Source organism: Mastomys coucha, unplaced genomic scaffold (assembly GCF_008632895.1).
Source record: "Mastomys coucha isolate ucsf_1 unplaced genomic scaffold, UCSF_Mcou_1 pScaffold5, whole genome shotgun sequence".
NCBI lineage: Eukaryota > Metazoa > Chordata > Mammalia > Rodentia > Muridae > Mastomys > Mastomys coucha.
Window position 1 is genome coordinate 29,913,025 of NW_022196911.1, and position 12,482 is coordinate 29,925,506.

A 12,482-nucleotide genomic window follows, 5' to 3' on the forward strand; every position below is an offset into this window, starting at 1 on the left:
AGAGAGAGAGAGAGAGAGAGAGAGAGAGAGAAAGGGAGGGAGAGAGAAAGTGCCACTCTGGCTCAGAAATATTTCCAGTTGGAAGGTCTTCAAGGACCAGGATGGGCAGCTGGAGGCTGAAGGAGGAGCCTCCCCAGCACTTAAGAATCTTATCCCAGCTGGCTCCTCTGCCACCAAGCTGGCCTGCTACTCCTCCTCGTCCCAGTAAACAAAATAAACGTTTAAATAAACGAATGTTTCTTTCTCCCACCCCTAGTTTAATTACCAGAACTGAGGAGATTGTCTCTAATGATGTCTTAGCCATCCAAATCTACCCTCAAATTCTAAGCCCTTTTGGAGGTTTCTGAAAAGCCATCACATGGGTTATCTCATTCGTTCCCAGCTGAGGCAGAATGGCAGCTGTGAGTTCGAGATGCTCATTAGGGACCTTTAAGGTGGCTGATGCCTAACATGTTCCTTTAGATGCTAAAAGGCTAAGTATTGTATTCAGCACTGCTTAAGAGCTGGGATTCTAAAATGGTCACCTGGGTTTCAGACTTTAGCTCCTTCACTACGAGCAAGCTGTGCCCTTATAAGGCAAGTACTCAACCTCTGAGCCTCGGCTCTTGACTAAACCACTGTTGGAAGCCAAGTGAAGTAGAAGAGGTCTGCCTGCCACATGAATACGTGCTCAATGATGGACAGACACTGTATGTCAGAGTCACATGCATACTCTCCATGGACAACTGGCTGGAGGTAGGAGTGTGTTGCCAAGGGACTTGCAGCTCTGAGCAGACAACCTGCAGTCCCCACTCAGCACTGCAAGAATGACTAGAGTGGGAAGCCAGAGCTTACTTAACACAGGTGTTCAGGGAATCCTGTTAGGTGAGGCAGTAGGGTGGGGGTGACGTCCAGATTTCCTTTTTAACAAACTGCTCTGAATGCCAACTGCAGTTACCTTTATTTAATCACTCTACAGACTCCTCTGTGAAAAGTGGGTAATTAGGCCCAAAATATATCACCCAGAGGCTTATTTTAACTACTCGAAATAAAAGCTAGATCCCAGTTTCAACAGAATTACCAGATCGCTTTCCTTCCCAGAACTCTGGGAAGTGGGCATGTTGTCTGGTTGATTCTTGCTGTGGAGTGATTATCCCCAGCCTGGGTGAGATAAGGGGAGGGACCAGCATTCTCTGGGATAAACAGGCCTGCAAGTTTGCCTTGACCTACAAATCTCAGGTGGGACAGTGTCTTCAAGGAAGGAGACCCTGGTGACGCTGTTGGCATCCTTTCTCAGTGCCATTGCTGTGTGACTTTAGATATAGTATTTCCACCCTCTGACTCACAGTATAAGGCCTAGCCTTGGACAGAATGCTAACTACCATTGCCTTAGAACTCAAGACAGGATTTACACACTGCCGAGGTCAAACTTTCTTATTGTATGTGCTAACTCACATCTCTGAAGGGGACACTTGGTGCCACAATATGGGTGGCAGCATCTTCTTTGTCTTATGGCCACAGAAAATTAAGGTGCAGTTTATATATTGGATCCAAACACTGGATATGAACATGACACAATTCACATAGGAGCAGTTACCAGGTAAAATTCCTCAAGATTATTTCTTTTTTGCCATTCATGCAAATCAACCTTTGTAAAGGAAGCAAAGAAGAGAGAATATTGGCTGTATAAACACTTAGACTAGGCCAGAATGGAAATACCAGTAACTGCAGTCAATGTGAAATATTTATAAATATTTTCAATATATCACTGTTAACCAGTTCACACTAATCAATTAGGTTCATCCCACTAAGTCAACATAGAGTTCCTGCAATCATTCTCATGACAGTATTTCAGGTAGACATCACCAATCAACAAGAGTAGGCATGGGCAGCCCAGTCTGCTTTATGACCCTGACTTGGAAGCTAGGGAAAGAACAAAAATCAAGGTTCAAAGATGTTAAGATGCTGCTACAGTTTGATAATTCTCTGGAAAGAGAGTGTGGAGCCCTTCTCCTGTCTCCCTGTCTCCCTTAATCAAATGTCACCTCTTCCAAACCAAGCCACCCCCTCTCACCATCAAAGTCAAGCTCCTTGGTAATTCAAGGATTACAATAAACAACGTTAACTGCCTGATTAGAGTCTGGCAGAGAGAAGTGGAGATGCATCAGGCCTTCTGTGTCCTGGATTTTGGTTTTTATAGACTTTCCTTTGTCCTTTTGTCTTCTCTAGCAATCCATTGTTCAGACAGGTGATTTACAGAAAATTGGGAGTAGCCATCTCTAGCAAATACTAATTACCATGTGCTGAGGCAAAGGAGCCGCTGTCTCTCCATAGAAAGAGGCATGCTGTCATCCCACCTGCCTCCCAGCCACAGTCTTATTTGGGATTTCAGAAACGCTAGATGTGAATGGCAGGTGTCAAAAACATTGATTGTTTAATATTCCTAAGTAATGGAAACTAGCCAATAAAAATCATGTCTGGAAAATTAAAAATGATGGCTGGAATGGGAATGTTTCCTTGTTAAATCTCAATTTGAAAATTAAATTGGAGCCTTGGACACTAAGACAGGGACCCCTGACCCCAGAGCAATTACTTTCTACCATCATTTTCTTTACTTTGAAGGGAGTATTTCTATTCTTGGAATTGCTAGAAAGGCCCCTTTTGTGAAATTGGAGCTGTTCTAAGAGAACCCCTTTTGGGTTTTCTTTCTATCTCCTATTGTTCCCGATTCAATTCTCTCTTCATTGTAGTTAAATCAACAAATGGGAATCACCAAGACTAAAGGTTAGCTTACAACAGTACCTCCACAAGGCTCTGGGACCAGACCAAGGGACAGAGAAATTAGGAACAAGTCAGCCTTACATCACCCCCTTCCTCCCTAACAGGTCGCCAGTTGTTATTGAGGAAAACACACTTAGTTAAAAAGAAAAGACAACCTGGGGGCAGATGCACAGGTATGCCTCCCCTGCCTTCCAGGGAATGTTTCATTTATTCATTAACTACATTATTTGCTCAGTAAATGTGTACTGAATACCTACTTTTCACAAGACATTCTGCTAAGGATAAAGGGACAAGTGGAACATAGTCCCTTTCCTCAGGGCTCTTCTAATGGAGGAGGGAAACAACTTCAGAACCTCTTCTAAGGATAGCACAGGTTCTCACAAAATGCCAAGGAAATGTGTGAGTACTCTGTAGGTATATGCACTTGAGTACAGTGTTGATAAGACATGTATGGATGTGTCTCACAGCAACAGCATGAAGAGGTACTAACCACTGGGCAGAGAGACACAATCTCACACATGGCACTACAGAAGAACTAGCTTATAAACAAGACTAAAAAACAAAATAACAACAAAAGGGCAGATGACATGAAAAGGTCTCAGTAGACCTCTTCTGAGTCCATTAGGATTGATAGAGTCTGCAGTCTTGTTTATGCAAGTATGTGGGGACCAGAGCCTTCAGTCACGGCTTGTAGAATGAGTCATTGCACAGCCACTCTGAAGCACATGGACAATTTCCTAGGAATAAAATCTGTTGCTTCATCCATTCCACTATGAAATTTCTACTCAAGAGGAGTTAAAATATGTCCACACTAAACTTATAAGCAAATACCACAGCAGCATAATCTATAATAGCCTAAAGTTGAAGACAGTCCAAAAACCCACTAACTAGTACATGGATAAGAAAACATCATGTTCGTACAATATATTATTATTCAGTAATAAAAAGGAACAGAGCAATTATTCAGTAATAAAAGGGAACAGAGCGTGGCATGTCCCCAAATATGGGTGAAACATGCTCAAGAAAGAAGTCAGTCATGAGGAATCAAACTTGTATGATTTTACCTTATGAAGTCCCCCAAAGAGGCAAATGAGTACAAAGTTGCTTAGGAACGAGGAAGAGATGAAGAGTAACCACAAAATAACCCAGGGTGGGGGAAGGGAATGACCCAGACAGTGTTACTGTGATGGCCATACAACTGTACAAAAAGTGCTAGAACTCATGAAAACTAGTTTGGTAGTTACATGTTCTAGGCAAGGCAGTTTCTTAAGGGCATGACTTTAAAAGTTAGGCAGGAGGTCACTAGGCTGAGAAGGCACAGGAAGGTGTTGGGCTGTGAAAAGCAGTCTGTGTTCTAGGTTGAGCGAGGCTTGATTTCGGTGACCCAGTAGGAATTTCTACAAGGGATGGAACAATAAAAGCCACGCTCCCAGACACAGATGACTGACTCCACGTGTCCAACTCCATTAGCCTGTGCTATCTATCCGTAGACAATGCCCCAAGCTCCCAGCATTCTGGCTGGACTCCACTCCCAGTCAACTGACCACAGCCAGGTATGCCCCACCCCACAGACAGTAGCCCAGCCCACCATATAAGGGGCAGTTTGCCCCCTCCCCTCTCTTCTTTTTCTTTTTCTTATCTCTCTTCCCTCTCTGCCTCTTTCTCTTCTTATCTTTACTTTCTCTTCCTCCCTTCCCCCAACCCCCAGTCTCTCCATGTGGCCATGACCGGCCTCTACTTTCCTATCTCTTCTCTCTCCTTTCTATAATAAAACCTGACCATGCATTGCCTCCTTTCAACTAGACGTGCTGTCTTGACCCAGCGTTTGCAGCCGCAAGACAGACTGAGAACTCCTGAACCATCGGGTGGCCTGCTTTCTTTCCCTGCCCCCTCTTTCCTTTCCGCCCCAGGGCGGACTGAGCTCTGAGGCCCCCAATTCATTCTCAGCTCCTACCGGGTGTTCAGTGTCACCTGCAATTCCCAGGGGCTAGAACCTGCATCCTTGGTCTTTGTAAGGCCCAGGGACCGCCCCCTAACCCCCCTGCAGCTGTCTCTCTCTGCTCCTTGCCTGGACTGGGATCAAGATGCCCATCTAGCAGAACAGAGCATGCAGACAGACACCCATGTCCGCTGCCCAGAGTACCAGACCTCTGGCAGGATGCAGGTCATCCTCTCCAATCCTATTTGTTCTCCCACGGCCCGGTGGCAGCAGCTGTGCCCAGTACAGGGCTGTGGCGGTGGCAAGGTCTGTGCTCCACAGGAAGGCACACAAGACAATAGAAGATGCAAATTGAGAGCACTGTTTATGTGCAGGCAATACCCAGACATACACCTTTCTGAACACTTAGACAGAAAGTCAGATGAAAGACTGAAAAGAAAGATTAGTTGAGGCCACAGCAGACACTAGAAGGTAAGACTGATCTAAATGTGTTTATAAAGCCATTTTATAGGCAGTGGGGGAACTAAGCAATGGATAGTGGGGACATGTCCTGGCAAAGAATACCAGACAGCAAGAGGAACATGTATTGGAAAGTCCAGTCAAAAGGGTAGAGCATCCAAGAACAGACCCATAAAAGAGGCAGGAGTGAATGATAACAGTCTTCCATCACTTGCTGGAGTTGATAATGCAGATGGACAGAGACTCATTGGACCAGATAGGAAGGAAAATAACAATAGACACCACTCACTTAGTGCTTTCCACAGTTCATACCCTGTTCTAAAGAACTGCTTGCTCTCAAAGAAAGTCAGGGAGTTAAGAGCCTGCTATATACAGAATGAGCCAAATGGATTGATGATCACCTTCAGATTCATTCCAAAGAAAAGGAATAAAGATTAGGAAGGTCATAAAATGCTTATCTAAGGTGCGCTCCGGGAGCCACATATAGGATGTTTCTAACTCAGTAAGAAATGGTGGTACTTCAGCTCTGGAAGGATGGTAAGTGAGAAAAATGACAAACTGTTTACAAGGCTGTGCAGCCTAGGGAGGTAGAAGAACCTGGCATTGCAGCACTCTGTGGGTGCCATCAAATGTTCATCTGTCTGTCTGTCTGTCTATCTATCTATCTATTTATCTGTTTATCTATCCACCATCTATCTTCCCATCACATATCTATCATCTTTTTATCATGTATCTATCCACCTATCATCTATCTATCTATCTATCTATCTATCTATCTATCTATTATCTATCTATCTGTCATCTATCTATCTTTGCATGAGGGAGGATGTAATCCTGGACCTTACACATACCAGGCTCATTTCCAGCCCAGTCTTGCTTCTTTAGATGCATATAACACATGATAAGTAAACAGGCTTAGAGAGTAAATAAACTGGTGTAGACAGGAGTAGACAGAGCTAAATTCATGGAGGACTGTGGCACTCAGGCTCCTTTTAGGGATCCCAGCCACCATTAGAACATATGTGATAACTGGAGCTCTGTATCCATGAGGTAGGATGTCATTAGATAACCTCAACCACAGTTCTTGCTACACCACAGTAAAGTGGAGATACCAGTGTGCTTTTGGAAAGCTGAGTCAGGTTGTCGGAGGATTGTGCAATCTGTCAGTACTTAAATGTTGGAAATTTAGTATACAGCATATCTTAATTAAAACTTTTCATCTAATATATTTTGGCCATGCTTTTCCCTCTTCCAATCCTTCCCATATTCTCAGTACCTTCCAATTTCATGTTCTCTCTCTCTCTCTCTCTCTCTCTCTCTCTTTTCTCTCTCTCTCCTTCCCTCTCTCTCTCTCATAAAAAGGAAAGATCAAGACAGACAGACAAATAAAAATCCTAAAACAAAATGGAACAAAGACATTCCCCTCCACCTCCCCCGACAAACTTATATAGAATTTGTAATTTGTTTTGTGTTGGCTAAAACTGGGTAATGAGCAGCGAGGAGCTGAGACTGGAGCTCTCATCCCCCATGAGATGACATGATCAAACCCCTACCTTCAAGGTTCAGGGATCTGAACATCTGTGTGGAAGAGGAGGTAGAAAGACTGTAGAAGACAGAGGTGGTGGTGCAAGAAATCAGTGTCCTCTAAATGAGACAGGACAGATAGTCATATGAACTCATGGAGACTGTGGTCACAGAGTTCCAGGCCAACCAAATCCCAGTACTGAAAGGGAGAAGTAGACACCAAATTCCACCCTAATCTGGGAAAGTATTTGTAATTGACCATCTGCTTGGAAAGGCAAAATAAGTTTTCCCCAGTAGAAAGTCACTGAGTGTATCAACCACACTCCAAAGCAGACCCCGTGCCCAAGAGTAGTTAGCCATCACAAAATGTACAGGATGATTTTTGTCCTATCTCATGGAAGTGAGGATTCTGTTAACTATTATGATCCTATCAAACATGACGGCAGTCAATCTGAGCTGAGTAGCACTGGTCTTTACACATCAGCATCTTAGCTTCATTCATTCATTCATTCATTCATTCTTCCATCCATCCATCCAGTCATTTATTTATTTAATATTTATTGAACATCTATTATGTTGGATGCTGTTAGGGACTCAAAAACACAGCGGGGATTTTTTTTTTTAAATCACTTCTCTGGACTCCCATCCTCACAATGAGAACAAGACAATAACCAAATAAAGCCCTGAGGAGATCAGCTGAGAAAGATAAAGAACCATATTACAGCTTTTGAAGCAGACAGAGGGATGGACCCCAGTGCTACAGACTGGCATAGGACCAGGAAGCCTCTCTGGTTAGGTGATTCCTAGACCAATCTGATTACAGTGGAAGAACTAGCCTTGCAGACACCAAGTGATATGCTAGAATGGTGGGTCGTGTCAGAACATACCACACACTAGGCCCAAACAGTTCCACATGGAAGAGATTTAATTGAGAGGGAGAGAGGAGGTAGTGGCATGGAAAGAGAGGAGGGGGAGAGAGAGAAAGATGGAGGAATGTTCCCCCCGTATATATATGGGTTGTGATGTAGCAGCCACAGGTAAAGATGGGAGGTGAGCCCAATGGATTCTGGGAATATGGTGTCTGTTGCCCTGGCAACAGGTCTGTGGACCTGCCCATGCATCACCACAGGCTTTGGATGTCCTGATGCTAACACCAAGTAGAACTCTGTTTATGTATGGGAGGAACACATAAAGGAATGACCAGGGGGTAGGGGTTCCCCAGAGCTGACAGCGCTTTGAATTTTCTCCTGCCTGAGATGAGAAATTGTCAGCAAGTTTGAGCAGGAGAGCAGCTTGGCTGGGTATGATCCTGGCCAGGAACTAAAAAGATAGGCCCTTATTTAGGCAAGATGGGGAGAGATCACACTATTGGTGATTTGTTTGTTTGTTTGTTTTATTGGTTTGGGAGAGGAGACATTCACACATGGGACAGCAATCTTCCCTGCTTCAGAATAGAGTGTTTATGCAGAAAAAAAATGACCCTCAAATTAGCACTGACCTGGGTATACCAGAATGCAGTAAAGAAAACACTGACATGACCACTCCATGATTCAGTTAAGGGGAAGGTTTTTGTTGTAGGTAAGAGAAAGAAAATATCCAGAGGCATCTAGAAGAGTTCAAAACAAAGAGAAAGAAGCCAAGCCAACCAGACCTGGCTAGGGCTATCTGCAAGAGGAGGGAGGATAGATGTGGGGGGAGGGGATCCTTGGCATTATAAAGAGTATCGGGGGAGGGAAGCCTGGGGAAGTGAGCAGTGCCAGGATGGTAGGGCAAGGGGTTGAAATGTAAAGCAAGTACTTGTGGGTGGAGACTTAGGGCTCCTGAGGCCAGCATGGGCTTTGATTTGGAACCAAGGGAGGATGCTGGTGGAGCCATGTCCCTTCTGCCAGAGGTGAGGGGAATGATTCCTTTTGGGAGATAAGAAGTGGTTCCTAACTACCAGAAATCCTTGTATAATCCTTGTGTCTGGATATATGGACTGCCTGGTGGACTGCCTAAGACCTAACACAGGGTTCACATAATCAAGCCACTTAGAAAATCAAACCCTTAGAGCCCTAAACCTAAGCAACACTTAAATAAGGCCAAGCAAAAAGGTAGACAAGGATCTGGACCGTTCTACCTTATTCTCTTATAAAAACCCTCCTCCTCTCTGTTTACTACCGACACACCACTCCCACTGCTGTATCTCTACTTTGATATACTGTAAGTTGTACTTTATTTTGACAACTTGAGCTAGTGTTCATGTCTTCTTAACTCAGAAGGGAGAAAACTACAATCCTTCATGCTACCTATGAAGCAATGATCAGTGATGGCATTCAAGAAAGGCATCCAGAAAAACCCACTCTGAAACTTTGAAGAGTTTAAGGTTGTTTGACAGGAAGAAGGGTTTACTCACAATCAAAGCATGATCTCGGCCCATTGTGATGACTGTCCGGTTCACTGTGCGCAGCAACTGGACCATAATCTCCTGGATGTGGTCATAAGTGAAGGCCTACAATGCATTGAAAGACAACATTTATAATTCTGACACTGGACCAGATCACTCTTCCAAAAACACCAACAGTAGTTACCAGATGTAGATCATGTGCCCCACAAATTGTCTGGTTCCATCAAGGCCAGACAGACATCCGTCTTTCTCTGGACACGTGTCTTCCACTCTTCAACCCTATGTCCTCCCAAGGCTCATGGGTAGGAGGGGCAGGGAAGCTCTCTCCTGACTTTGTTATTTCTACAATTCTGTTCCCTGACTCGTTGCCTCCCATAGCTTGCATCACATAAATATGCCATTCCTGGTTATGGCACTAAATGGTTACAGTACTTACTAAACACCTGGTACTCAGCCAAGCACTTCACCCATTTTCTCTCCAAGATAAACAACATTATGATTGCCACTATTCAAATGACCAGATAGAATCTCAGAAAAGTGAAGTAACTTATCTAGGGGTTACCCAGCAAGGAAATCAGGGGGAGGAATTGAATCTGGCAGTCTGTCTCTCAAGTCTGCCTCTTTTTCACACTCTCAGGAGCAACAAGGACAGGGTCGCAGATCTCCAGTTACTGCTGAGGCTTCATTAGTCTTGCCCATCTGTCAAGATGAATATAGTCTCTGTTTTCAATTGGGCAACTTCTAGTTCCTTCCGTGACTTCTGATCTTTCCTCTCTTAGAATATCTTCAATGCTACGCTATTCATTACTCTTTTATCTTCTTCATTCCCTTTACAGTTGCATCAAATTTATATAATGGCCTCCACTCAGCGTACTATTCCCCAGGACTACATTCCTTGCCTTACCAAAATAGATATTAAAAGTACCCCTTTCCTCTAGACCTCCTGACCCTGGATTCTTTTAAACATCCATTCCTTTTTAGTCCAAAGAACATCAATTAGATTGCTCAGGAAGTTTGGTGTTTAAAGCGTAAAACTGTGACACTCCATCCCATTTTCTCTGAAAGTCCACACTGTGGAGACTGTCTAGGGGAGTGTCATGAGATCAGGTGGACGTGACTTTGGGCCCCACCTCTCCTAATCTGAGCTGGGGGACCTTGAGCAAATCATTTTCTTCTCTGTGTTGTATCGTCTGTGTGTATGAATGTGGCCAACATCAAAACTTGAGTTACTGATTTGAGGCATCAATTAGGGCCCAAGGTAAAGAGCCCTCCTGGCCCCAGAGTCCCAAAATGTCCACCTACATCAGGAGCTGAGTGGCTCCTGCACCTCAACATTCCCCTGGTTTGCATCAGCCAAGCTTGCCAATTCCCTGCACGTACCAGAAAGTGAAGTCTGAAGCAATGCATAATATAAACCCTGGCTGATACGGAAATGTCACCCAAAGAATGTATAGCGTATATGCAAATGGAAAACTTTCAAGATGATAAACCTGTGCTAAGCTGTAAAAGTGCAGCCACAAATCAGCCGCTCTTAATTGCTCCGTGCCAGGCAAGTGGAGGCTAACCCAACAGAAGTGTCTTCCAGGCTCAAACTAAACGGTGGCTTGTAATTGAAATGACAAAATCAGTCTTCCCATTATGGCCCAGGCAAAGAAATTAATCCACCCAACCTAAACACATTGCAAATTGCAGTGATATTTTTTCCTTTTAATAATCATAGACTATGATATCTGGAAGGGACTCTAATTGTTCTTTCCCTCCATAAGACCAGTGAGAAGAGGAAGAGAGAGCTGGAGGTGGTAGGTTGGGATGGGCCCAACCCATCTTCTTGATTCACCCTAAGCTCTCAGTGTTTTGAAGTATGGAACAGTATCCCACAATACCTGGTCTGTCTTATGACTTTAGTAAGAGAACCCAGACCTGGCACTGAGTCACAGTCTGAATCCAGCTGTCCGAGTGGTGTGCCCTTTTGTTCTGTCTGTCTGTCTGTTGAAAATTGGGAAATCCTCTTGTGGTGAGAATGTTTACGAAGCTGCTCTTTCACTTATGTAAATGCTCCCTTTAAGAGAGGAAGTCCTCTCAGGTCATAGCAGGCAGGAAGGGAACAGTACCTCGTCTGTATTTTGTAAGACCGCTTTGTTTTCCTTCGGTTCTAAGTTGCGTCATATTTATGACAAATGTGTAAGAAAAAAAAAACACCCTGAAACTTGATAAGAAAGCAAAATAAGGATTACATGACATTTTAATAGAACATTTCTGATAAAATCAACTGAGGGGCCTCTCTTGGGAAATGTAGTTCTGACAGACTGTCCACAGCTGATTAGACACCAAAAGTTTGTATCTCTGCAGAGCTAGAGAATTCTGCAAGGTTGAGAGGTCGCCGTGTGAAAGAAAGCATTTGGTAGGTTCATTGCTTTGGAAAAGGCTCTGGCTTTATTAGTCTGTGCTAATACCACCTGGCTGAGACCTAATGGCAATTTTCTGTCTCTTCTCCCCTAAAAGATCAAGGCTTATATATTTTTCCCAAAGATGTATTTTATTTTTATTTATGTGTGTCTCTGTGGATGTGTATGCTGGCACCCTAGAAGGTGGAAGAGGGTGCCAGAGCCCCTGGAGCTGTAGTAATAGGTTGTCATGAGTCACCCTACCCAGTATGAATGCTAGGAGCTGAACTTAAAGCAAGAAGCAAGAAGTGCTCTTAACCACTGAGCCATCTCTCCAGGCAACAAGGTTTATATAATTTTAGGCAGTTCATTTGTTATTTGCCTTGTTTCCCATTTCATCAGTGAAGTAAAACCTTGACACATGTCAGGTTGTAATTGGATAACCTGATTTTTTTTAACACATTGAGAATTCTATCTTGACACAGGGATGTTGAACAATTACAGTAGGTAGCTATATGGAATGTTGTCAATTTTTATGAAAATTATAAATGTATATAGTTTTTAGAATTTCTAAAAAGTTCATTTAAAACAAAACAACAAAATCTTGGGTCTCTCCTTCATCACAGAATCTTTAATCTTCCAGTTGCTAGAATTGTAACTCTGGTATTTATGAGCATGCAATGTATGACAGGTTTACACTGTTCCATTTCAAAACGGTTTTTTTCCACCCACTTGGTGGCTACATAAACCAAGGACATGACTGCTCCAATGTCTTGTCGAGGGGATGGTTTTTTATTTTAAGTGTGAGGGAGAGCACAGCCAGAGCAGGAAGAAATGGAAGTGAACTGGATGTGGCCAGCAGACTCGACTGGACCATGACTGGGGATGGGAGAGAGTGAAAAGAACACAAAGTGAGCGGGGCTGAGAGGAGAGGATGAAGCAGTCTGGACCAAGACAGCATATGGCCAAAATGGCAGGTAATGAGAAGCTGGGGGAAGGGAAGCCAGTGAGCTGGAGAAGCTCATGGTAG

General features: G+C 43.7%; 1 protein-coding gene across 1 annotated transcript in view; it reads right to left on the reverse strand.

The window, feature by feature from the left end:
* The window catches only part of Dock2 (dedicator of cytokinesis 2), a 416,864-nt gene that overhangs the window by 207,789 nt on the left and 196,593 nt on the right, over window positions 1–12,482 (reverse strand). The window contains exon 27 of the mRNA XM_031350584.1: window positions 9,078–9,173. Coding sequence (XP_031206444.1) covers window positions 9,078–9,173 — 96 coding nt within the window. The remainder of the gene's footprint in view (window positions 1–9,077; window positions 9,174–12,482) is intronic.